General features: G+C 43.0%; 1 protein-coding gene across 1 annotated transcript in view; it reads right to left on the reverse strand.

Moving 5' to 3' along the window:
* LOC124711717 (dehydrogenase/reductase SDR family member 11-like) overlaps positions 1 to 23019 on the reverse strand; it is a 63746-nt gene extending 40727 nt beyond the window's left edge. The window contains exon 1 of the mRNA XM_047241928.1: positions 22860 to 23019. Coding sequence (XP_047097884.1) covers positions 22860 to 22991 — 132 coding nt within the window. The 5' untranslated portion in view covers positions 22992 to 23019. The remainder of the gene's footprint in view (positions 1 to 22859) is intronic.
* Positions 23020 to 24404: the final 1385 nt, after the last annotated feature.

Below are 24404 nucleotides of genomic sequence, written 5' to 3' on the forward strand. Positions count from 1 at the left end.
ATGGTGTGGTCATGGAGGAGAATGATTTGGGGTCTTACTCTTGTGTGTTGAATTGAGCTCATGATCGCTTAGAGACTGCTGGTGTTTTACCAACAGCAAGAGATGTCATCCGCCCTGATGTCACCCACCCTGACCTGGGGCCCTCCACATGGGCGCGACGAAGCTGCAGCAAAGGCCACTTGGCAGGATGGCCATTGCCTGGAGTCCTGATGCCCAGGGGGGTGGTCATCTACCCTTTGGCATACGTGGGAAGTTAACAGCGCAGGCATCAGCAGAGCGATCCCTGTGTGGGCAGGGGGCTACAACCAACAGGGTACATGGCTGCCCCACCACAATGGACTGGCTACCGTGCTGGATATCAGGTGCAAAGAAGTCCACTGTCATCTTCGATGCAGGAATCGACACTGCATAGTGCATGGTGGAAAACGCACCCAGATGGGTGTCCTCGCTCAAGAGATGGAGAATGGGCAAGACTGCAATGTGACGACGAGAAAGTGGACTAAAGATCTCAATGCACGACGGACATAATGCACCTTGTAGGGCGCCCTTCCCCTATTGGCTCGCTCTTCGGGAAAATTTTTAAGAATGGAGATCAAACCCTACAGGGGACCATCACATAAAGGCCGAATCGTGTGAAACTCCTTTTTGTCACCTCTTACGACAGTCAGGAATACCTCGGGCCTATTCTAACCTCTGGACCGACAGGGGGGAAAATTGTTTTGGAAGAAGCACTTTGAAAACCCTATCAGGGAAAACAGCAGAATAACCAAGAGCATTCTCCTGCAGGGAACCATCTGTATAAATAACGATAAAACTGTGGTACATACTTAAAATTGATTAAAAGCTGTAAAAAAAGTCTGCAGTACAAGTTCTGTTGTTCCTTGTCAAGCTTAAAATCACTTCGGGCCTCAGAAGATAGCAAGGCGGTAGTGCGTTCCATCCCTGTGTGTATTTTAATGCCTGAGAGATCCAGATCCTTGAGACAGTCTGTAGCACGTTTACCAAATGGCTGATTCCTAAACAGCTGTTCAAAGGTGGGTTGGATCACTGAACTAAATTTCAACGATTGAAGTGATGCTGAGATTTTCAGCTGCCCTTATGACCTGGGTAATTTTCGAATTCACTGAGAAAGCCTGAGTTTCCTTAACTTTTTTCCCTTGGTAAAAGTGTTCACTCTTCAGTAGATTCTTCAGTTAAAAGCTGTACTAAACGTAAATTACGCTAGGTACAGTAACTTACGTAGTAAGTTTTTGAGCAGTTCGTTCATCAATATATGTGGTTATTTGCTAATCAGCACACGCTGTTGTGATGACAAATATTGCAAATTCAGCAGAGGCTATTATCGCAAAGTACTTGCTTGCATCAGTGGTACACTGCAAATTTATAAAGGCACGTTACTGTGAGAGGTTCCATGCCCTCTTTTGCATGTTGTCTCTCATTTTCATCAATTTTATTAATGTTCTATGTCATTGCACGGTAGTAACAGACCGAATAAGGTTACTGTAATTCGAGTATTTGTAGTGAGAGCTCAAAAAAAAAAAAAAAAACTCCTTACTTGATTCTTATACATGTTCGGTTAGTTCCCTGGGTGGCATGTGCGAGGCAAGCATCGGAGGACGCGGCACACAGCATTTCCGGTTGGGGGCTGCACTTCCCTGAATTCTGAAGGGTTCGTACAATAGGCTTAAGCGCCTGGCGGAACGACTGACGTCGGTAGAGTTTCGCCTATTGTATGCAGGGTGGAACGACCTGATAGACATCGGAGTGTCGCCGCAGTTTGTGTGTTTACAGTTCTGGCGCGTCGGAACGAAGACTCCTGACTCCAACGGACTGCATTGTTCTTTTGATTCTGAGAATACTTGTGGGCTGTGCCCTGCTAGCTGCGACTGTGACGCCGAATGGCCGGTGGTCTAGGCAGGTTGTTTTCGTAGCCGATCAAACGACAAGTTCAGTGCCCTCACCTGAGCAGCAGAGGCATGATTGGCCAACTTAAACTGAGGCTAGTTGACGTCATAAAGCCCTGCTCGAAATTGGAGGGAACGGTCACTAATGGCGCGAATTATGTTCTGAGACAGTGTGGGGGAATTTTGGAATCCGAACTGAATGCTGATTCGCAGTGTTCGAGGGGAGTAGGGAGTAGAGCAATGTTGGCTTCGCTCTCGCGTTGCGCGGGCAGGGGATTCGGGATCTGATCTTCGTCGAGTCTGACGGTCTTGCGACTTGGTCGCTCTTTTTCGGAAGAACTCAGAATCCTCGGACAGCCTTCTAGGCCAGGGGATGACACAGAGTTGCTGCACCGACGACGTGCTGCATATTTCAGTACTGGTACAGTATTTTGCGTCTCCGGCATTGTAGGACCTTATCAATTTGGTACTGAATCCCTTAGCAGCACGTGCGTTCACTTTGCTACAAGTCCACCTTGTTTGTTTCTCCATGTGATCCCATTTGAGCTCTCACTAGTAATTGCGATACTGCTATGTAGTCGGAAGATTAATATTAAATTCATTGGGACCTCCAGTCATTATCGTCAAGCTATTGCATCACAGAGAGGAGCCCTTTGTTCTCGAGCCAACTCGAATTCTCATATTTCAGTATACCCTATCTTTTAACCTACTGTGTGTTTTCTGATATGTAATAAATCTCATTGTGATATTTAATCCGCATATCATTTCGTAGATATAAGCAGAATACCATTTCCTGTTGCTTATTATCGAAAGTTCTCTATTTTTGAGTAGATTAAGATTTTTATTAAATTGTGAGTGTACACTCATTTTACCAACTAGCAAGGTCCACCATTAATTCCTTCCGTTACCGTTGCGCGCGTAATTAATTAGCTGGTAGATAAGGAGGCGGTCGAATGCAAGATTCGTCAGAATTAAAGAGGTACAAACTCTTCTCCACCCCGGCACCTCGTGTTAGTATTCCGCTAGGACCAGCAGACAACTTTGACATTTCTAATGTAGCACTGTACGGTCTATCAGTTTTGTTAAGATTACGGTAACTTAATATGCGTCTATATATGATCACTGCAATCTTTGGATAAAATATATTCACTATCATCCGTACTGCGTTTGTATTTTGTCACCATAAAGCTGGCCTCTTGCAAGGTGTTGCAGAAATCAGTCGTATCGTTAGCACTGGGACTTTATCAAACCAGTTTTCAGACTGGACGCAGACAATTGCTTCAGTTTTACCGGATACAACATTAAAAATAGTTTCGAACTACGTTCTCAGATTTGACATATAGGCATACGCTGGAAAACTTCCGATCATAGCTTGTAATGCTCTAGAAATTCTGTCCATCAGTGAGACTAGGTTATCATGCTGTTTTATTCCCAAAAGCTAGCTAAGAATATAGAAGCTAATACTGGAATCTGGAAGGTGTAGAAGGGACTATGGAATGTGAAGTGCAGACACGGTACGATCGATATACTACCCAAACATTGACAGAAGTACTTTTAGGGATGGAATACGAAATTTCGACGCGATGTCTTTTCCACGAACGCGATTTACAATTTTTCAGTTCAAGCATATTCATTGACTACGTTTTAGTACACAGCCAGTTTACGTAATATAATCATTAAGCAGTGGCGATAATTCTAAATCAAATCTAAAGAAAGTGGGCTACCATCGTGCTCTCGCATAATCTGCCTTAATTATTGGGGAAAATTTTTTTTATTAAGTACGGTATTTTACATCTCAAAAAGAAATGAAGATCTGCGAGAGCAGATGTATCTTTCATAATTGTCATCACCTCTTTCTGTTCTGTAGGTACTGAAAAGGGTGACTGAAAAATCCTCTTTGTTACTCAACCGTAAAAGAATCATACATTCTCGCGGTCTATTATTTGGCTGTTTTTGAGCTCTACAATATGGTACAACGTAAATTAATATAGATTGTATGTATTACGTAGCATTTATCAGGAGAGCACGCAGGCGGAAAACATTTTTACTTAATTTAACTGATTAAACGAATGAACAAAGTTTCATGGAACATAGCTAAGAACCATCTCGATTAATCCGGTTTTCAAATAAAAGAAGTGCATTGAAATCTAACGTTTCTTCTGGGAGCTACGATGCCATTGGTTGACAGATACATACGTTAAACTTTCTAACCCCCCTCTGTTTGCGTCGAGGGTTACATATGGCTAAGCCTTTTGAAAGTATCAAAGGGGCATCTGTACGATACCGGATACTTTTTCACATGTAGGTGATACGCCGTTGAGTGAGACGGTGTATCCCAGGAAACGGAACTTTTTCCTCCGTAAAAACATTTAATGTATATTGACAATCTCCTCCTCCTCCTCCTCCTCCTCCTCCTCCACTACAACCCTTGGTGAGCCTTGGCTTCTTCAATTATCTTCCTCCGAACTTCTGTTATTTGCTTTTCTTTTCCACCACCGGACTCCTGTTCTGGTGAGTTCCACTCTTACGTCGTCAATCTATCTTCTAGGTCTCCCTTTTCTTCTAGCTGAATGGATCACACCTTTCATCATTTTCTTTGGCATTCTATCCTCTGCCATTCTCTCCACTCGTCCTAGCTATCTCATTCGCTCTGATTTCACTAATTTTACTATGTCCCTACCTTGCATTAACTGTTGTAATTCAGCATTGTAGCGTATTCTTCAGCCTTCTTCCTCCCTTATTGGACCATAGATTTTGCGTAGTGTTTTCCGCTCCAAGGTTCTTATTGCATTTTTATCATGTTCTGTCAACGTCCATACCTCTGACCCGCATGTGAAAACTTGGAGTAGGGAGTTATATATTAGCAGTTCCGTTTTTCTTGGAACAAGGGTATTTCTGAAATGTTGCGTATTTGCAAAGTAATCTGTTTCCTGCTTGTATTCGTTCCTTTCTAGCTTTCCTAATACTGTTATGGTTTGTTATTAGGGCTCCCAAGTAGTTAAAAGAGGACGCTCCTTTTGAAGCATTTCACGTTGATGTTTAAATCTTTAGGGGCTCTGCTGGCCTCAGATTGAGACATTTTCTTTTGCTTTCATTTATTATGAGGCCAATTTAAGGCTTCTGTTTCCATTGTCCCGTACGTTTCTTAGAGTGTATTGACATTTGTTCCTACTATAGCTATGTCATAAGCGTATGCACGTATCTGGCTAGTTTTCATAAATATGGTGCCTCTTTCGTTGATTTTATTCACTAAACTACGCAGAACTATATTGAATAAGACAGTGTAAAGACGGTTAGCTTGCTTCAGGCCCTTATTAACAAAGTTTTCACTTGTTCTGCTGAGAACCTTCACTTTTGCTCTTGTTTGTCATTGTCATTCTGTTTAGTCTTATTGGTTTAGCACATATACTAACTTCTTCCAGTACTCTGTATAGTTATTGCCGGTTTATGCTGTCAAAGGCTTGTCCGAAGTCAGTGAATACGAAATGCATATCTGTATCATAGTCAAAGAACTTTTCAATCGTTTGTCTGATGAGAAATATTTGATCAGTTGTTCCTCTGTCTGGTCGAAAGCCACACTGATATGCCCCTAGTATGTCTCTGCACACTTCAGTATCCTTTCGTTTAGGTAACACAGGGTGGTACAAAAAGGTACGGCCGAACTTTCAGGAAACATTCCTCACACACAAATAAAGAAAAGATGTTATGTGGACATCTGTCCGGAGACGCTTAATTTCCATGTTAGAGCTCATTTTAGTTTCGTCAGTATGTACTGTACTTCCTCGATTCACCGCCATGATTTCATATTGGATACTCTACCTGTGCTGCTAGAACATGTGCCTTTAGAAGTACGACAACATGTGGTTCATGCACGATGGAGCTCCTGCACATTTCAGTCGAAGTGTTCGTACGCTTCTCAACAACAGATTCGGTGACCGATGGATTGGTAGAGGCGGACCAATTCGATGGCCTCCACGCTATCCTGACCTCTACCCTCTTGACTTTCGTTTATGGGGCATTTGAAAGCGCTTGTCTACGCAACCCCGGTACCAAATGTAGAGACTCTTCGTGCTCATATTGTGGACGGCTGTGATACAATACGCCATTCTCCAGGGCTGCATCAGCGCATCAGGGATTCCATGCGATGGAGGGTGGATGCATATATCCTCGCTAACGGAGGACATTTTGAACATTTCCTGTAACAAAGTGTTTGAAGTCACGCTGGTACATTCTGTTGCTGTGTGTTTCCATTCCATGATTAATGTGATTTGAAGAGAAGTAATAGAATGAGCTCTAACATGGAAAGTAAGCGTTTCCGGACGGATGTCCACATAACATTTTCTTTCTTTGTGTGTGAGGAATGTTTCCTGAAAGTTTGGCCGTACCTTTTTTGTAACAACCTGTATACTTGTGAAGATCTTATAAGCTGCGCTTACAAGTGTTTTACCTTTACGCTCTCTGTGGTCACCACACATTCTCCCTTTATCAATACTCTTCTGAACCACCTGTAATGGAGACGACCGATCACCGTGAGGACATACAAATTCTCCAGTGATCATGTTTCCAAATTCTTCGTTGGCTGCTCGCAGTTTATCCGCAGGTAGGCGTCTAGGCCGACTAACCACAACCTGTCCTCGGGTAGCCGTGTCACGATGCAATGGCAACGCCTACCTGTTGCATCACTGTCAGTGAGCGCTGCGGACTCCTATGGCAACAGCTCGCCGGGGTCGTTATTCACCGCCTGCCCGGTCTTGCTAATGGAGGTCATGGAAGTGGGAGGGGGGAGAAGGAACGTGGAGGGGAGGGGGCAAGGAGAGCAAGGGGATGTGGGGGTAGGGACGCCTGGCATTGGTTCTGCTGCACCGCGCAAGCATCAGATCTGCAGGTGCGCCTGCTCCAAGTCAGCGTGCAGTGAACCTGTATCCGCGCCATCTCAAACCCTGCTTTTGAATCCAAAAGTCCCATTCTTTTAAATTATTGCCTTTTGTCAGCTTCTTGTGGAACAAACACTTGTCTCATTGTTCCGTTCGGCTTAATTGTGGGTATCTAATCATGGCGGTAGCTGAAATGTAGTACAGGATCTTTCATAATAGCTATCTAGACGGTTTTATTCAGGCAGAAAATTCGTTTCCCTTATAAACAATTCCGTATTTTAAAGCGACGTCTCTGGCTCTTGTGCACACCTGAATCTTACGCATCTACATTTATACTCCGGAAGCCACCCAACGGCGTGTGGCGGAGGGCACTTTACGTGCCACTGTCATTACCTCCCTTTCCTGTTCCAGTCGCGTATCGTTCGCGCGAAGAACGACTTCCGGAAAGCCTCCTTGCGCTCGAATCTCTAAATTTACATTCGTGGTCTCCTCGGGAGGCATAAGTAGGGGGAAGCAATATATTCGATACCTCATTCAGAAACGCACCCTCGAAACCTGGACAGCAAGCTACACCGCGATGCAGAGCGCCTCTCTTGCAGAGTCTGCCACTTGAGTTTGCTAAACATCTCTGTAACGCTATCACGCTTACCAAATTACCCTGTGACGAAACGCGCCGCTCTTCTTTGGATCTTCTGTATCTCCTCTGTCAACCCGACCTGTTACGGATCCCACACTGATGAGCAATACTAAAGTATAGGTCGAACGAGTGTTTGTAAGCCACCTCCCTTGTTGATGGGCTACATTTTCTAAGGACTACCCCAATGAATCAACCTGGTACCCGCCTTACCAACAATTAGTTTTATATGATCATTCCACTTCAAATCGTTCCGCACGCATACTCCCAGATATTTCACAGAAGTAACTGGTACCAGTGTTTGTTCCTCTATCACATTATCATACAATAAAGGATCCTTCTTTCTACGTATTCGCAATACATTACATTCGTCTATGTTAAGGGTCAGCTGCCACTCCCTGCACCAAGTGCCTATCCGCTGCAGATCTACCTGCATTTCGTTACAATTTTCTAATGCTGCAACTTCTCTGTATACTACAGCATCATCCGCGAAAATCCGTATAGAACTTCCGACACTATCTACTAGGTCATTTATATGTATTGTGAAAAGCAATGCTCCCATAACACTCCCCTGTGGCACGCCAGAGGTTACTTTAACGTCTGTAGACGTCTCTCCATTGATAACAACATGCTGTGTTCTGTTTGCTAAAAACTCTTCAATCCAGCCACACAGCTGGTCTGATATTTCGTAGGCTCTTACTTTGTTTATCAGGCGACACAGTGCGCCCCGTAGGGGAATGCTGTGATAATGATACAAACTTTTGAGCGTGCAAAGTTCGTGCAGATCATTTATCTATACAAACAACTATTTTTTATCTGAGAGAGTTAATCCTAAGTCACTGTATACAAAGCTAACTGGCGACTTCCGCCCTTCCACTGATATTACCGTCGGGACCTTTGCACCCATCCTTAAGCCGTCCTCTCGCATGAAGACGCACGAGGACGATGACCTGGTGACGTCACTTCGTGGAATTCGAGGCCAACGGAATATGCGGACGTTGCAATCAATTTGTGAAGTCACATTCTAACATTCTGCGAGGTGTCTGTCTGTTCTATATCTTGTCTCCCTACTACTTTCGCGCAACGACGCTCTGAGCGTGTTTTTTAGGGAATTGACTAGTTTGAACCTGGGACCTGTTGCTGGTAAGGAGATGTCAGATCACACACATCATGTGGAGTTCAGAAGAGTTCAGTGACACTAGCGATGATATAACCAAATACTTAATGATTTCAGCGTCAGCTCCACTGCACTCCCTGTAAAAGAATCTGAATACTAACTAAATTTAGTGGAAGGGGTTCAAGGCTTTCCTATTTTTAGTTAGCTGGTAAAATAACGTCGAAAAAGCATTTAAGTTTACCATTGGAAATTTTATTCTACTCACAAAACATTGTTTATAAATTGCGCTATTGATAAAAGGAAATGTTTTAATACAGGATGGTAAAAACCAACTGCGTCCGACAAAAATGTGAACGAATATTCCCTGAATGGGTTTCCAAGTTCTACAATGGATCGAAGGATGACATATGCCATATCACACCTATAATCTAGGTTTGAATTAAGTTTCACAAGAGAGAAAACTATCAAAATGGTCTACAGTGACCCTCAATTATCTTTAATTACTTATCTAACTTGTAAATTACAGTGGCTGATGTAGCTTCTCAGTAACTATATAACAGAAAAATCATCGCGTTTCAGATTTTTACTTCAAGTGGCAAATGTGAACACCATGAGCTTTAATTGACGATCGACACTAGTATTACGCAAAAAGGGGTGTAACAGATGAGACTTCTGTAGTTCTGAGTGAAGCTTTATGCGCTGTTATGAGGCATCGCGTGCGTTCATTACCTTGTCGGTGTTCGTCAGGGGGCAGCGGGCAGCACAGCTCCGCTCACCTCGCCGTCTCGGAAGCAATTCTCTCCTAACTTCTCCTTACTACAATTTACCGAAGTTGGTTTAAAAAACTATCTGGCTGTGTTTTCATCTGATCAATCAGGGTGTCTCAATGTTAACCTTAAGCTCCGCCTACAAAAATTCTGTCTATCCAATGAGAAATGTTATACTTTTCGTGGTGGGGCAATGGTGGTGGTGGTGGTGGTGGTGGTGGTGGTGGTGGTGGTTAGTGTTTAACGTCCCGTCGACAACGAGGTCATTAGAGACGGAGCGCAAGCTCGGGTTATGGAAGGATTGGGAAGGAAATCGGCCATGCCCTTTCAAAGGAACCATCCCGGCATTTGCCTGAAACGATTTAGGAAAATCACGGAGAACCTAAATCAGGATGGCCGGAGACGGGATTGAACCGTCGTCCTCCCGAATGCGAGTCCAGTGTGGGGCAATGTTTTTAAAGTTTGTAACCTAACAGAGATGCGTAAAAGTCTCACGCTAGAACTTTGCGGCTGGGGTGTGGTCCTAGCGGTTAGCTGGCGACGTGGGTGTCCGTCCCTTATCGTAGGGCCTTCCAGCTTAACACGGTTCTGCTCTCGGCTTCTGTTGTCGTTTCTCCCCTCTGAACTGCGTCTGTCTCACGGTGGGAAGGTATGACATGCATTTAGGCATCCTTGTGTTAGTCTGTGGTATTCCATTTGCTCACTCGTTACTCTTATTACTTTGGTTAATTTAATGTCACGACTTGTTCGGAGCTATGTGACATACTACATTTGCTTATCATGTCAGGGTTTTCATGGAAGGTGCTGGATTTGCCTGACACCTTAATAACACCTTTAGACGGCTTGTCCGCCACACTTCGCAAATGCTTGGCTCTGTGCAGACTCCCTGGGATATCAGTAATTGAAAAGGTACCCACTATAGATGTTAACTTTGTCGTGCCCTATCGAGCTCGTGTATGAATTTAAACACACCATCAAGAATTATTAAATTCGTCTAAAGTAGTTACTCGCTCGCCATCGGAGACGGCTTCCGGCACTGTTAAGACCTGCAGTGCCACATGCTGTGAAGTACGCGCCAAGGCCAGTCTTTCTCGTAGGCCTCGGTGGAATTCCACGTTACCGTGAAGAGTGAAATGAGGGATCGTGGAGAGAAACGTGGCCAATAATATGCTACATCGCTTTTACCTCACAAGCAGTGTAATATTTCTGGCTTATTCAGCCATCACACTAGGCTCCAGGAAGCTATTCCCAGGGCAGTGGAGATGCAAGAAGCATAGAGATGACGCAATGTGGGCTGAGGTACCGGTGACTGATTCGGTACCATTCCCGTGAGAAAGACACCTGCATGATGCTGCTGCTGCTGCTCTGTGTTTGGCTGCTGTGTTCGGCGGTAGCGCGCAAAAACGTTAAACTTTAGTTGCTATTATTAATTAAACCTGTCATCCAAATTACTTCATTTTTTAAATAAACATCTCTCAAAAGCCAGCTATCAGTCATTTCAAAATTATTAAAATCAAAGTATTACTAAAACAAAAGACTGATGATATTGCTGCCGATGCACTCCGGCGGCGTTCGGGTCACGCCTTGCTGGCTTGGTGCGCGAAGTGTCTCGGGCAGTCCGTCTCTCCAGTTGTGACCGTTCGAGTAGACTGACAAGTTGTCTGTTATAGCAGTATTTGTTTCATGCAATTTTATTTACCACAATTCCGACCGTCGCTAGGTGCAGACATATTGTCTGTAATAGTAGTATTTGATTCATGTAATTTTATTCTCCAGTTCTGACCGTTCCAGTAGACATATGTTGTCTGTGGCAGGATGTATTTCATGTTATTTTAGCCAGATATAATGACTGTGGAAAGATATGTTCAACACGTTGTGATCAAGAATAGTTTCTCGTGTCTATACCAATAAAAACGCGAGTGGCATCTCGAATTATAGTTTATTCGTAGCAGCAGTTCCTTGCGAAGTTAGCAGTTCCTTGCGAAGTTAATTTCAGCCTCAATAAAAAGAATCCACGACCTGCGTGCTGTTTTCTGCGCTGGGGACATCATCATCATCATGCAGACAGCAGGTTAGTGAAGTGTACAAGAACTTATGTATTCCACACAGGGGCAGTGGAAGCAACTAGGCACCTCACGTGTACTGCATGTACAGTACAAATGTGCTCAGTGACACGTCATCTGCAGTAATGCAGAGGAGGTAAAGAAGGATGGAAGTATTAACACTATCTCACATTTATCCATTTTTTTCTTGCCGTAGCAAACCTGAGGAGCCGCCATACGGAACTGAGTTGAACTCCCTTATCAGAGACTGAGTGGTATGAATGTAAGTTGTTTCGAAGCAACATCAAACTGGGGATCTATCGAAAACTCACCATTGTAGCTACGATTTTGTTATAGTAAAGTAACGTGTGACCATGTACCGGTAGATGAAAACTTCCTGTATTTGCTATTTTTAGGGTTAAAGCTTGTGTGCTATAGAAGTACACCATTTCACTCCTACGGCACAATGTCAGAAAACCTTTTTGATATCATTAGCCATAGTTAAATATCTTTAATATCAATAGCAGTTTCAGATCGTCTTTAGATTGTCTTTACAATATAATGAAGACAAGCCGCCGTGTTAAAGCTGTCATTCAGCTGTTAGCTCGTAAGCTGTGAACCAAACCGTGCTCATTTCGTGTCCATCTTCCAAACCTTTTTCACTTTTGTTTTCTAGGAGTTTTTGGACCTTGAAACTTCCTGGCAGATTAAAACTGTGTGCCGGACCGAGACTCGAACTCAGGATCTTTGCCTTTCGCGGGCAAGTGCTCTACCAACTGAGCTACCCAAGCACTACTCACGCCCCGTCCTCACAGCTTTACATCTGCCAGTACCTCGTCTCCTACCTTCCAAACTTTACAGAAGCGCTCCTGTTGGTAGAGCACTTGCCCGCGAAAGGCAAAGGTGCCGAGTTCGAGTCTCGGTCCGGCACACTGTTTTAATTTGCCAGGAAGTTTCGTATCAGCGCACACTCCACTGCAGAGTGAAAATCTCATTCTTTTTGGATCTTATTTATTGACTTCAGTCCATAGACTGGTTTGATGCAGCTCTCCATGCTAATGAATCCTGTGGAAACCTCCTCATCTTACTGCAACATACATAGTTCTAAATCTGCTTAGTCTATTCATCTCTGTCTCCTACGATTTTTTACGCTCCACGCTTCCCTGCACTACTAAATTGCTGATCCCTTGATGCCTTAGAACGTATCCTACCAACGGATCCCTCCTCCTATTGAAGTTGTGTCACAAATTTCTCTTATCTCCAAATCGATTCAGTATCTCATTAGTTACGTGATCTACCCATCTAATCTTCAGCGTTCTTCTATGGCACCAAATTTCAAAAGCTTCTACTCTCTTCTTGTCTAAACTATTTATCGTCCATGTTTCACTTCCGTACATGGCTACACTCCATACACGTACTTTCAGAAAAGACTTCCTGACACTTAAGTCTATACTCCATGTCAACGAATTTCTCTTTTTCAGAAACCATTTTCTTGCCATTGCCAGTCTACATTTTATATCCTCTCTACGTCGACCATCAGTTATTTTTATCCCCAAATAGCAAAACTCGTTTACTACTTTCAGTGTCTCATTTCCTAATCTGATCCCTTCAGTGTCACCTTATTTAGTAAAAGTACTTCTCTAAAGTCAGTCGTATTTATTGCAAATAATACACTTCCTGCAAATTTTTATTGCAGAAGACAACGAGTAGAGTGTATCCCTGTCGTTGGAAAGTTTAATGTTACTGCTAGTCTACGTGAAATGTGAACAAGTTACACATGAAGTATGTGCTTCCATGAAACTTTCAGTAAAATGTATGTAACTGTCTGGGTTTTCGATTGACTCACGTCTGTCTTGCAGGTAAATATCTCAGTGATGGAATGCAGCTTCGAACAAATCGACTCTTCCAATCGAATGTACCTACGTAATGACTATCTTGAAACGTGTGTTATGAATTGGGTTATTTCAGTACTGGTAGTCAATGCAACATAGAGATTACTGATGTTGTGCAGGCTCAAACTGACACACTATACCTTAATTATATTCAATTTAAAAACGAAAAATTGAATGAAAATGAATTTAATTAAAGAGTAACTTCTTCTAGTACGCATCACAGAGCGTTTTACAGTTATGTGAAGTTCCTCTATCAGCGTTCAATGTTCAAGCCATGGACGAGTCTCTAATGTTCTTAGCGATTATCGAGGAAGTACGGAGAAAAACGCGAACCGAGTTAAAGGAGCTGTTTCACGCGTGTCTATTTTCGTACAGAAACTGCATGCTATGCTGGCGAAATATTGCCGACAACGGCCTCTGAGCTGAAATCACGTTAACCGGCTCAACCCGATTATGGGGCTATCTCATGACTTCCGATGTTGCATCGGCGTCCACTTTAGCTACCTTGCGCCGTGTGATGACGGCCATGGGAAGGTGCATCGACCTATTGATTAATGAATGGCTGGCGTTTTAAATCTCACCGTTGCGGCTTACTCCTAATCCCGGATCATGTTGTCGTAACTTACGAACATAATGGCGGATTTCTTGATTTGGTCGAAGTCTAGATCAAGGTCAGCGCCAATCACGTCACTGTGAGCCTAACGCTCATAGGTTGGCGACTAGTCAGCTGCGCGTAGCCTGTTGGGTGACAGTTTCGCCTAACCAGTGCAAGTCGAGTGAAGACGCGCTGTATTTCTACGAGCAGCAATGAAATCTTCCATCTCGTTTTTCACGTATATTTGACGGCTTCTACCGAGTACGTTGCGATTTTCGAGAAGGTAATTAGGGTGGGCTCTACTTTGTCCGAATACGTACTGGATTTAGTATCTATATTGGCGAGAGAACGTGACAACATTCCTTCGCCTCTTTCTTCCCAGTATGTACACTTGCTGTTCTCTTACCGATTCGCTATCAGCAGTTGACACTTGTTGTTTCCGTCATACCTCTGCGAGCGTTGGCAACATCGCCGCAAGAAGCACGCACGCTACTGGCCCCAACTTAGACGTTTACCCGTAATTAACGAGAGGCGGTGACTTACTCCGTGGTCTTTTCGTTAGCATCATGCGGTAAGTGTACACGCAACACAACTTGCGAAAGATGGAAACGCTATCTGAAATCTGTTTCTACTGTCTTGTTTGCATCTAAGAGCGTAACAGATTTTGCTGGCCCGATCAAGTCTGTTTTCGGATCGTTTATACAGACATTGTGTCTGTAAATTAGCTATCCTTATTTCGTCAGAAAGACTGAGGTTATCAGTACATTCGTAATATTTTTACTGAAGAGAGCACGATTTGCTTTAGATCTAAGTGAACCTTTGAGGGGAAGGAAAGGAACATTGTTCAAGAACTTTTGGAAGAGGCCATGTCCGTAAGTCAAGGCTGAATTAGAAGACTGACGAAGTATGTATTTGAAAATCAAGAAAATGTTTAAAAATCTTATGGAAGCCAGTTAAAGAGTGCGAAACGTTTTTTGGGCTCAGATCACATGGGTTGTTTGGTTTTGATTTGCAGCGGAAAGACAACTGAGGTCTTACGCGCGTATGTCATGAAATTAGAACACTAATTGAAGAAAGTTAAAAGCGACTACCTGTTAAACCCAATCGACGGAAGGAAAGAGCTAAATCAAAGACTATCTTGGAGAAAGATGCACAAAGTATGCCGTAGCGACAGCAGAGGTTCCGATCCAAAGATTAAATGTCATTCGTCATACTGCTATTTAAAGTAAAACGCGGTCGACAGCCCGCGTGCCGTTCGCTAAAACGACCGATAACTCAGACGGAAGGAGTATATAGAGGGTTTATACAAGGGCGATGTACTCGAGGACAATATTATGGAAATGGAAGAGGACGTAGATGAAGATGAAATGGGAGATACGATACTGCTTGAAGAGTTTGACAGAGCACTGAAAGACCTGAGTCGAAACAAGGCCCCGGGAGTAGACAACATTCCATTAGAACTACTGACAGCTGTGGGAGAGCCAGTCCTGACAAAACTTTACCATCTGATGAGCAAGATGTATGGGACCGGCGAAATACCGTCAGACTTCAAGAAGAACATAATTCCAATCCCAAAGAAAGCAGGTGTTGACAGATGTGAAAATTACCGAACTATCAGTTTAGTAAGTTACAGCTGCAAAATACTAACGCGAATTCTTTACAGATGAATGGAAAAACTGGTAGAAGCGGACCTCAGGGAAGATCAGTTTGGATTCCGTAGAAATGTGGGAATACGTGAGGCAGTACTGACCCTAAGACTTATGTTTGAAGTTGGTTGAGAAGAGGAAAACCTACGTTTCTAGCATTTGTAGACTTGGAGAACGCTTTTGAAAATGTTGACTGGAATGCTCTCTTTCAAGTTCTGAGGGTGGCAGGGGTAAAATACAGGAAGCGAAAGGCTATTTACAATTTGTACAGAAACCAGATGGCAGTTATAAGAGTCGAGGGACATGAAAGAGAAGCAGTGGTTGGGAAGGGAATTAGACAGGGTTGTAGCCTATCCCCGATGTTATTCAATCTGTATATTGAGCAAGCAGTAGAGGAAACAAAAATATTCGGAGTAGATATTAAAATCCATGGAGAAGAAATAAAAACTGAGGTTCGCCGATGACATTGTAATTCTGTCAGAGACAGCAAAGGACATGGAAGAGCAGTTGAACGGACTGGACAGTGTCTTGAAAGGAGGCTGTAAGATGAACATCAACAAAAGCAAAACGAGGATAATGGAATGTAGTCGAATTAAGTCGGGTGATGCTGAGGGAATTAGATTAGGAAATGAGACAAAGTAGTAAAGGAGTTTTGCTATTTGGGGAGCAAAATAACTGATGATGGTCAAAGTAGAGTGGATATAAAGTGTAGACTGGCAATGGCAAGGAAGGCGTTTCCGAAGAAGAGAAATTTGTTAACATCGAGTGTAGATTTAAGTGTCTGAAAGTCGTTTCTGAAAGTATTTGTATGGAGTGTAGCCATGTATGGAAGTGAAACATGGAAGATAAATAGTTTGGACAAGAAGAGAATAGAAACTTTCGAAATGTGGTGCTACAGAAGAATGCTGAAGATTAGATGGGTAGATCACATAACTAATAGGGAGGGGTTGAATAGAATCGGGGAGAAGAGGAGTTTGTGGCACAACTTGACCAGAAGAAGGGACCGGTTGGTAGGGCATGTTCTGAGGCATCGAGGGATCACAAATTTAGCATTGGAGAGCAGCGTTTAGGGTAAAAATCGTAGAGGGAGACAAAGAGATGAATACACTTAGCAGATTCAGAAGGATGTAGGCTGCAGTAGGTACTGGGAGATGAAGCTTGCACAGGATAGAGTAGCATGGACAGCTGCATCAAACGAGTCTCAGGACTGAAGACAACAACAACTCAGACGGCCAACACACACTAGAACGAACGCCGTTAAAATAAGAGCATTAGGTCAGGAAATGGCGAACTGTCAAAGGCCGAAGACAATGAGTACAAAGTGGTGGGTGATCACCACTTAAGTGGCGATGGCTAAGAAGACAGTGGCCAATGCGCAAACTAGCTAAATTGATCTCGCGGCAAGAGGGCTGGGAAAGATTTGATTCCTCCCAACTCGTTCCCGCGACGGGAACACCAGTGGCGACGCCAAAGTTACACCGCCTGCCGACAGACGGCAACACGGAGATAATACGAAGGAATGTAACAGCTGGCAGGCCGAGGTAGGGGGACTGCAGCCTTGGCAGCAGTGTCAGCTGCCTCATACCCGTCAGACCGGCGTGACCAGCAGGGACCCTCAGGAACATCACAGTGACTCCCTCAAGTAGAAGCTTGCTTGGACGCGTTGGGTAAGGGATGGACTGTGTAAAGCGAACAGAGGCTCTTAAGGACACTTACCGTAGGTTGAAGTACGAGGAGATATTAGGTCGAACATTTTATACTAGAATGTTTTGTAAATCTGAAGTGGCTAGAAAATTTCCCAGTAAGTGGGGGTATTTTCTTAATCCCATGCGTAGGTTACAGAATATTTTATCATCCGTCGATAATTGCGTACGAGAGCCTTTACCTCCGAAAGCGCGAGTGGGTATAGCAATATTAGAAATACGATTACTATGTCATTTGTAGGATTGCTGCCAAACAGTTCGCTAGAATGTAGTATTTGTTCAACAATAGTTTAGCTCTTTAGCATTTAAACGAACTTAACTTTCCGGTCAGTCCAGTACTTTTTCTTCTCGGCACAAAAATCACTTCGTGCGCAACAGCCAATATTGAAAGCCATTAAGAACCTGTCAACTCATTCACGATTCAAATGCAGCCAAAAACAGATTGTGGAACCTTATACTTGGCAAGCAGAAAAGTATACCCAAAACCTATATGTGAGTGGATTCGTGACCAGACGAAAAGCGAAAATGGAAATCTTATCCCCCCCACACCCATTACTAAAATTAAAATCTCTTCATGTTTCAGGTGTTCTGCAATTCGATTTAGCAACTGTTCATCGGGTATCCGACCAACCCATTTAATCTTCAGCAGTTTTCTATAGCAACAGCATACAAAAGGTTGGTTTTTTGCTGAACTATTTATCATTCATCTTCCAGCCTTGTGAAAGAAAATGGCAAAGAACAACTTCAGAGAATACTTCATAATTTGTGCGGTTTGTTAAATTCGTATTTTCCTGGAACTCTCATTCGGACAGCCAGTCTGCAGTCTCCTCCATTAGGGTCACGACAATTATGCTGTCCCGGGTGCAAAGCTCTTGTACTTTAGTGTCATTTCCTCATCCACTTCCCGCAGGACCGCCTTTTTCAATTACATTACCTTCGTATTAGTTCTATTTACGTTAATCTTATAGCCTCTTTCGAGGCAACTCATTCCGTTCAACTGCACTCCCAAACCATTTGCTATTTGACGAACGTATTGCCGTTAAACGTTTCAGTTTCTCGTCCCTGAACTAATTCTTGTGCCAAATTTTTTTTGTTTCCAATATTGCTTGCTTAGTGTGCAGACTAACATTAAGGGTCCGCAGCTATATGGATATAAAGGTATTTTTACAGTCTACTTACGCCAAAAAAATGAACTCTTTCTCGCTATCACCCCTGTTATTACTGAAACGCATTTTTTCTGGTAGATCTGTATCAGGAGTATTCCAGTCAACATTGTCAAAAGCTTTCTCTAAGTCTACAAGTTCTAGAAACGTAGGTTTGCTTTCTCTTAATCTATTTTATAAGATAAGTCGTAGGGTCAGTACTGCCTCACGTGTTCCAATTTTTCTATGGAATCGAAACTGATCTTCCTCGAGGTCGGCTTCTGCCAATATGAAAGGGAAGCAGTGGTTGGGAAGGAAGTGAGACAGGGTTGTACCCTATCCCCGATGTTATTCAATCTGTATATTGAGCAAGCAGTAAAGGAAACAAAAGAAAAATTCGGAGTAGGTATTAAAATATATGGAGAAGAAGAAAAACAGATTCGCCGATGACATTGTAATTCTGTCAGAACAGCAAAGAACTTGGAAGAGGAATTGAACGCAATGGACAGTGTCTCGAAAGGAGGATATAAGATCAACAAAAGCAAAACGAAGAGAATGGAAAGTAGTCTAAGTCGTGTGATGCTGAGGCGATTAGATTAGGAACTGAGGCGCTTAAAGTAGTAAAGGAGTTTTGCTATTTGGGGAGCAAAATAACTGATGGTCGAAGTAGAGAGGATACAAAATGTAGACCGGCAATGACAAGGAAAGCGTTTCTGGAGAGAAATTTGTTAACATCGAGTATAGATTTAAGTGTCGGGAAGTAGTTTCCGAAAGTTTTTGTATGGAGTGTAGCCATGTATGGAAGTGAAACATGGACGATAAATAGTTTAGACAAGAAGAGAATAGAAGCTTTTGAAATGTGGTGCTACAGAAGAATGCTGAAGATTAGATGGGTAGATCACATAACTAATGAGGACGTATTGAATAGAATTGGGGAGAAGAGGAGTCTGTGGCACAACTTGACTAGAAGAAGGGATCGGTTGGTAGGACGTGTTCTGAGGCATCAAGGGGTCACCAATTTAGCATTGGAGGGCAGCGTGGAGGGTAAAAATTGTAGAGGGAGACCAAGAGATGAATACACTAAGCAGATTCAGAAGGATGTAGGTTGCAGTAGGTACTGGGAGATGAAGCTTGCACAGGAATGAGTAGCATGGAGAGGGGCATCAAATCAGTATCTGGACTGAAGATAACAGCACCAACACCAACACCAACACCAACACCAACACCAACACCAACACCAACACCAACACCAACACCAACACCAACACCAACACCAACACCAACACCAACACCAACACCAACACCAACACCAACACCAACACCAACACCAACACCAACACCAACACCAACACCAACACCAACACCAACACCAACACCAACACCAACACCAACACCAACACCAACACCAACACCAACAATACCAACACCAACAATACCAACACCAACAATACCAACACCAACAATACCAACACCAACAATACCAACACCAACAATACCAACACCAACAATACCAACACCAACAATACCAACACCAACAATACCAACACCAACAATACCAACACCAACACCAACACCAACAGTATCAGGAAACATTCGCCTGTAGTCGCATGTGAAATTTTAACATTGCATGGGTATTTCCGAGTCATAAGCGCGAAGTATCCTCACACTTTATTGTAATAATTTGATTTCCAAAGAAGACAGCTGCGAGCAGGTGCGAATATAGAGCCGTGAATTTTAGGAGTCTGTTTTCGGAAGTGTGGAGAATTAGAAGCAGACTTCGAGGATAGGTTCCGGGATAATTTAAGAACTCTCAAGGCAATACTGACCCTACGAGTTATAAGATAGGCAAACACACATTTACAGCTTTTGTAGATTTAGAGAAAGCTAACAATACTGGGTGGAATCTTTCCAGTTATGAACATAACATGATACAATACAGCAACGAAAGCCGTCCGGAGTGGCGTGCCGTTAGAGGCGCCATGTCACTGATTTGCGCCGCCTCTCCCGCCGGAGGTTCGAGTCCTACTTCGGGCATGGGTGTGTGTGTGTGTGTGTGTGTGTGTGTGTGTGTGTGTGTGTGTGTGAGCGTAAGTTAGTTTAAGTAGTGTGTAAGTCAAGTGACTGATGCGAAAGGTTATTTACAACTTGCGAGGTTTAAGTCGTACAGGCAGTAATGCTTCCCGTTTTCCCCACATTCCTGCAGAGCTATTAGTCGACCACAATATTATCGCACCCGGGAGCGAGGGCACTTCGATCGGCTGGTGTGTTTACCTGAGTACTTTAAGCCTATAAGAATGCTCTGCCGTTCTAACGACCAGACAACATTCTCGGCAAGCTAATCTACCTTTCACAGCGTATCCGACAGTCGGAAAAATTTGTATGACTCTTTACTGTAACTTCAGCGCCTCTTTCCGATAACGGCCACGGGGGCCTGGTGCAGTAATATCGTGGTCGAGTAGCAAGTATCAAAGTTAGGAAACTAGTTGTGGGTTGAGGACTTCAGAACAGATAATGATTCAAAATTGGTTTGAACACAGCTAAGTAATAGGACATTCTTAACTAGACAAACTTTAATGACGCGGGTGATAACTGGAATGAGATTTAGAAAATTTAATTCTCGCTCTCAATGAGCCGCTCTACTGTGAACAGACCACTTAAGGAACTAATACACGTAATCCTTGGAATAAAGGATAAACAGTATTTCTTAAAAATATAAGATCCCTAAAACAATTATGTACATGAGTGTCTCCACAAAATTCTGAAGCAGGATTTAACGTTCTGAAGTTTTTTTTATCGTATTTATACATTGCCACCTTTAAGCATATACTGTTATTTTACCCAAGTAAGTTCCGAATTCAGCCGTCGAGTATTCTGAAGAGTCGTGTGTGTGTGTGTGTGTGGTGGGAGGGAGGGGCCGATCTTCCACACGCTATGCTCTTTATCTGTTGGATTATATGTACTTTGCGTTCCTGAAGATCCATAGTGAATTTCCAGAATGCAGAACGCGTCAGAAAACAAGAACACAAATTTCAGTACATCCACTGTGGCGACTAACTGCAACTGTGACTGACTTCAATTGACTCTTTATCTGGCAATAAATATGCAACCAGTTATGGTTGAATAAATCGTAAAAAGCGATTGGTTGAATATTTATTACCAGATAAATCGCCGAGAACCCAAATATTTTTGAGAAAAAGACATGCTAATGTACGTCCCTCCTGGATATGGAATAAGTAAAAAACATCTGGAACTTATTTCCCATTTTAAAAGCTAAAAATATCACAAAACACGAAAATGTTCAACACTGATGTGCATATGATAATTCTTACGATATTTTATCTGTGTATCGTCAAAAAACTTCTTAAACACTTATTCACTTTAGGATAAAGAGGAATTTTCGATAAGATTGATCGGCTTCCCATTACCACATTGCGCGGAGCTGACTTTATAACATACTCCCTTAACTTCCTATTATTGGGAACATTTACATATCAGTCGCTCGTGCTAAGAAATCCGTCATTGGTGTTCGAGTTGGTCACCAACAAATCCTTTAGGCTCACCTTAAAGTGAAATCTACCTAAACATTTTATGGCTCCTGGAAAAATCACTGAAAATGCGTGTATTATTTTTATTTCTGGTATTGATTCCACGGACTGACTGTTGGGTTGAAAAAAAAAAAGCTTTGAAGATTTGATTTTGTTAAGTTTTTGGGTTTCTTTTTTAATAACCAGAGGTTCAGTTTATTTAACTTCATATTCTAATTTGTTTATTTTTATGGTTTTGATTTTAATAGCTATGCCTTATTGTTCTTTTGCTAGACTGATTCTTCTTTCTCTTTATATTATGAGGCTAGACTGGTGACTACTTTGCTTTTAATTTTAGGTTGTGGTTACCAACCTGAACTCTATTTTTTATACTGTGTGTGCTAGATTGCCTTTGTTGTTGGTTTTGTTTAAGGTTTATGATTTCGCTAATGCTTTATATTTTCCTTTGTTTTTTGATTTGGTTATTTCTTATAACTTTTGCTTTATTTAGTTAGAATACCAAAGTTTTTAGTTCACCTTTGACTCCCTAAGTTTCTTGTAGAGGCCCCTGTTTCTCGTAGATACGTTATTGAAGTTAGGTGGTTACGGTATTTTTCGTGTGATGAAGGTTATTTCTTATTTGAGTTTGAAGTTTATTTTAGATTACCTTTACGTTTGTCTGGTGAATGTTCGTTGATTTGTGGGAGAGGACCAAACAGCTAGGTCATCCGTCCCATCGGATTTCAAAGGAACCAGCCTGCCATTTACCTTAAGCTGTTTAGTAACTTAGGTAAATTCACGGAATACCTAAATCTGGATGGCCGGAAACGGGTTTCAACCGTCGTCCTCCCGAATCAGGGTCCAGTTTGCTAAACACTGTGCCACCTCGATCGGTCCCGTAAATAGTGTGTTGGTAATCAGTAGTTAGTGACCTACTCCTGCGCCAAATGTGTTTCGGATGGTATTTCCGATTCAGAGTTTTACAGCACGCGAACCGGTACGGACGCAGCACGGCTCACCTGGACTCTGTCGACCCTCCTGGCGAGCCCCACGACGTTGACGCCGCGTCTGAGCAGCGCCTGAGTTATGGCGGCGCCGATGCCGGCACTGGCGCCTGTGACCAGAGCGACGCGGCCCTGATAGCGATCCATCCCGTCTGCTCAGTTGCCAGCTGCGAATGCTACTGGCACGCTGCGCTGGTGCAAGCTGTAGCGCAGCGACAGGCGGCCTCGGTGACGTCACTCTGGCGAGCGCCACGCCTTCTGGCGGCCGGCAACAGTGCACAGTAGACGAGGTCCGGGCTCGACGCACAGCAGCCGAACGCGCAACAGGTGCAGCGGTGGCGCTGCACCTCTGCAGCCTTGTTTACGCTGGGGCAACAACACCTTGCATACGTCTATAGTCCGATCCAAGGAGGATGGCGGTTCGGTTCGCGCATGCCGAGGCACGGACGCGGATTGCATTGTTGACGATTCCAAGCGACAATTGCGGCACGCGCATACGCGTGCTTCCCGCTTTAAGAAAGCGCATATCCTGCAATTTATGCATGCTTATGCATGCTTATGCAGAATTTATCGCTTACTATCACAATTGGCGATGACAATGTGCAACAAATGGAATCTAAATTCACTAAACAACTCTCTACGGCCACGTTTAATGCTCGCATTACGTCAACACCGAGTCAAAGGAAGGCGTCGGCGCTTGTTGGTGACGTCACGTCAGATAGGCGCGGCGGACGCCAGGTCTGTTGCAGGCAGAAACGCCTGGGCGTTCTTATCACTATAAATCTCGTATTTTTGGACAAACTGTTTGGTATTGTTTTGGATTCTGCAGTTTTATTTAGATGAAAGATTTTCTTACTATCGTAAAGCTGCAAAAGATCATAGTTCTGTATTACTGAAGCCTGTCGAAACAAACGTAGATCAATATGAGAAGAAGCTTTGCCCCATTGCAAGCTTCGGAAATTTTACATTCAAGAAACTATATTTACTTGATCCATTTTGTTACTGAAACTTACCCCAACCCCCTTACAATGAGCTCGTTTCTTTCATTTATTTATTTATTTATTTTCGTTTGACATCGTCACTGGAAATGTGAACTAATTTACATGTGTAAATGTCCAACTGTTGCCAGTCATTAGATTACAGTTGTTTTCAACGAAAGGAATTCTAAACAGGAAACAAAATATCTTCATACATCGAAAATACTGCTGAGCTTAAACTTTTTTAAACATGCACGTTAGAAAACATAAATATTCCCCTCTTGCAACTGAAAGGAGAAACTTTATAAGATAAAAAAATTTTATTTGATAAAACTAGTATCTCTCTTTTGCCTCTTCTTCTATCCCCCACCCCTTCCCCCAACATGTACAATCGCAAGATATTTCATTAACATTCAGCGCTCCTCACCCCATAGTCAACCAAGATACCTAAAGAAGAGCACCAATATGTTCACAGTTTATTGTAAAAGCAACCCAGTACTAACGTGACTTCCTCAGATTTACAAATAAGGTTACGAAGCACGAATTCTGTTGCTGCTGGACCACGAAGTTGTTTTTGTATCTC

Source organism: Schistocerca piceifrons, chromosome 8, assembly GCF_021461385.2.
Source record: "Schistocerca piceifrons isolate TAMUIC-IGC-003096 chromosome 8, iqSchPice1.1, whole genome shotgun sequence".
Taxonomy (NCBI): Eukaryota; Metazoa; Arthropoda; class Insecta; order Orthoptera; family Acrididae; genus Schistocerca; species Schistocerca piceifrons.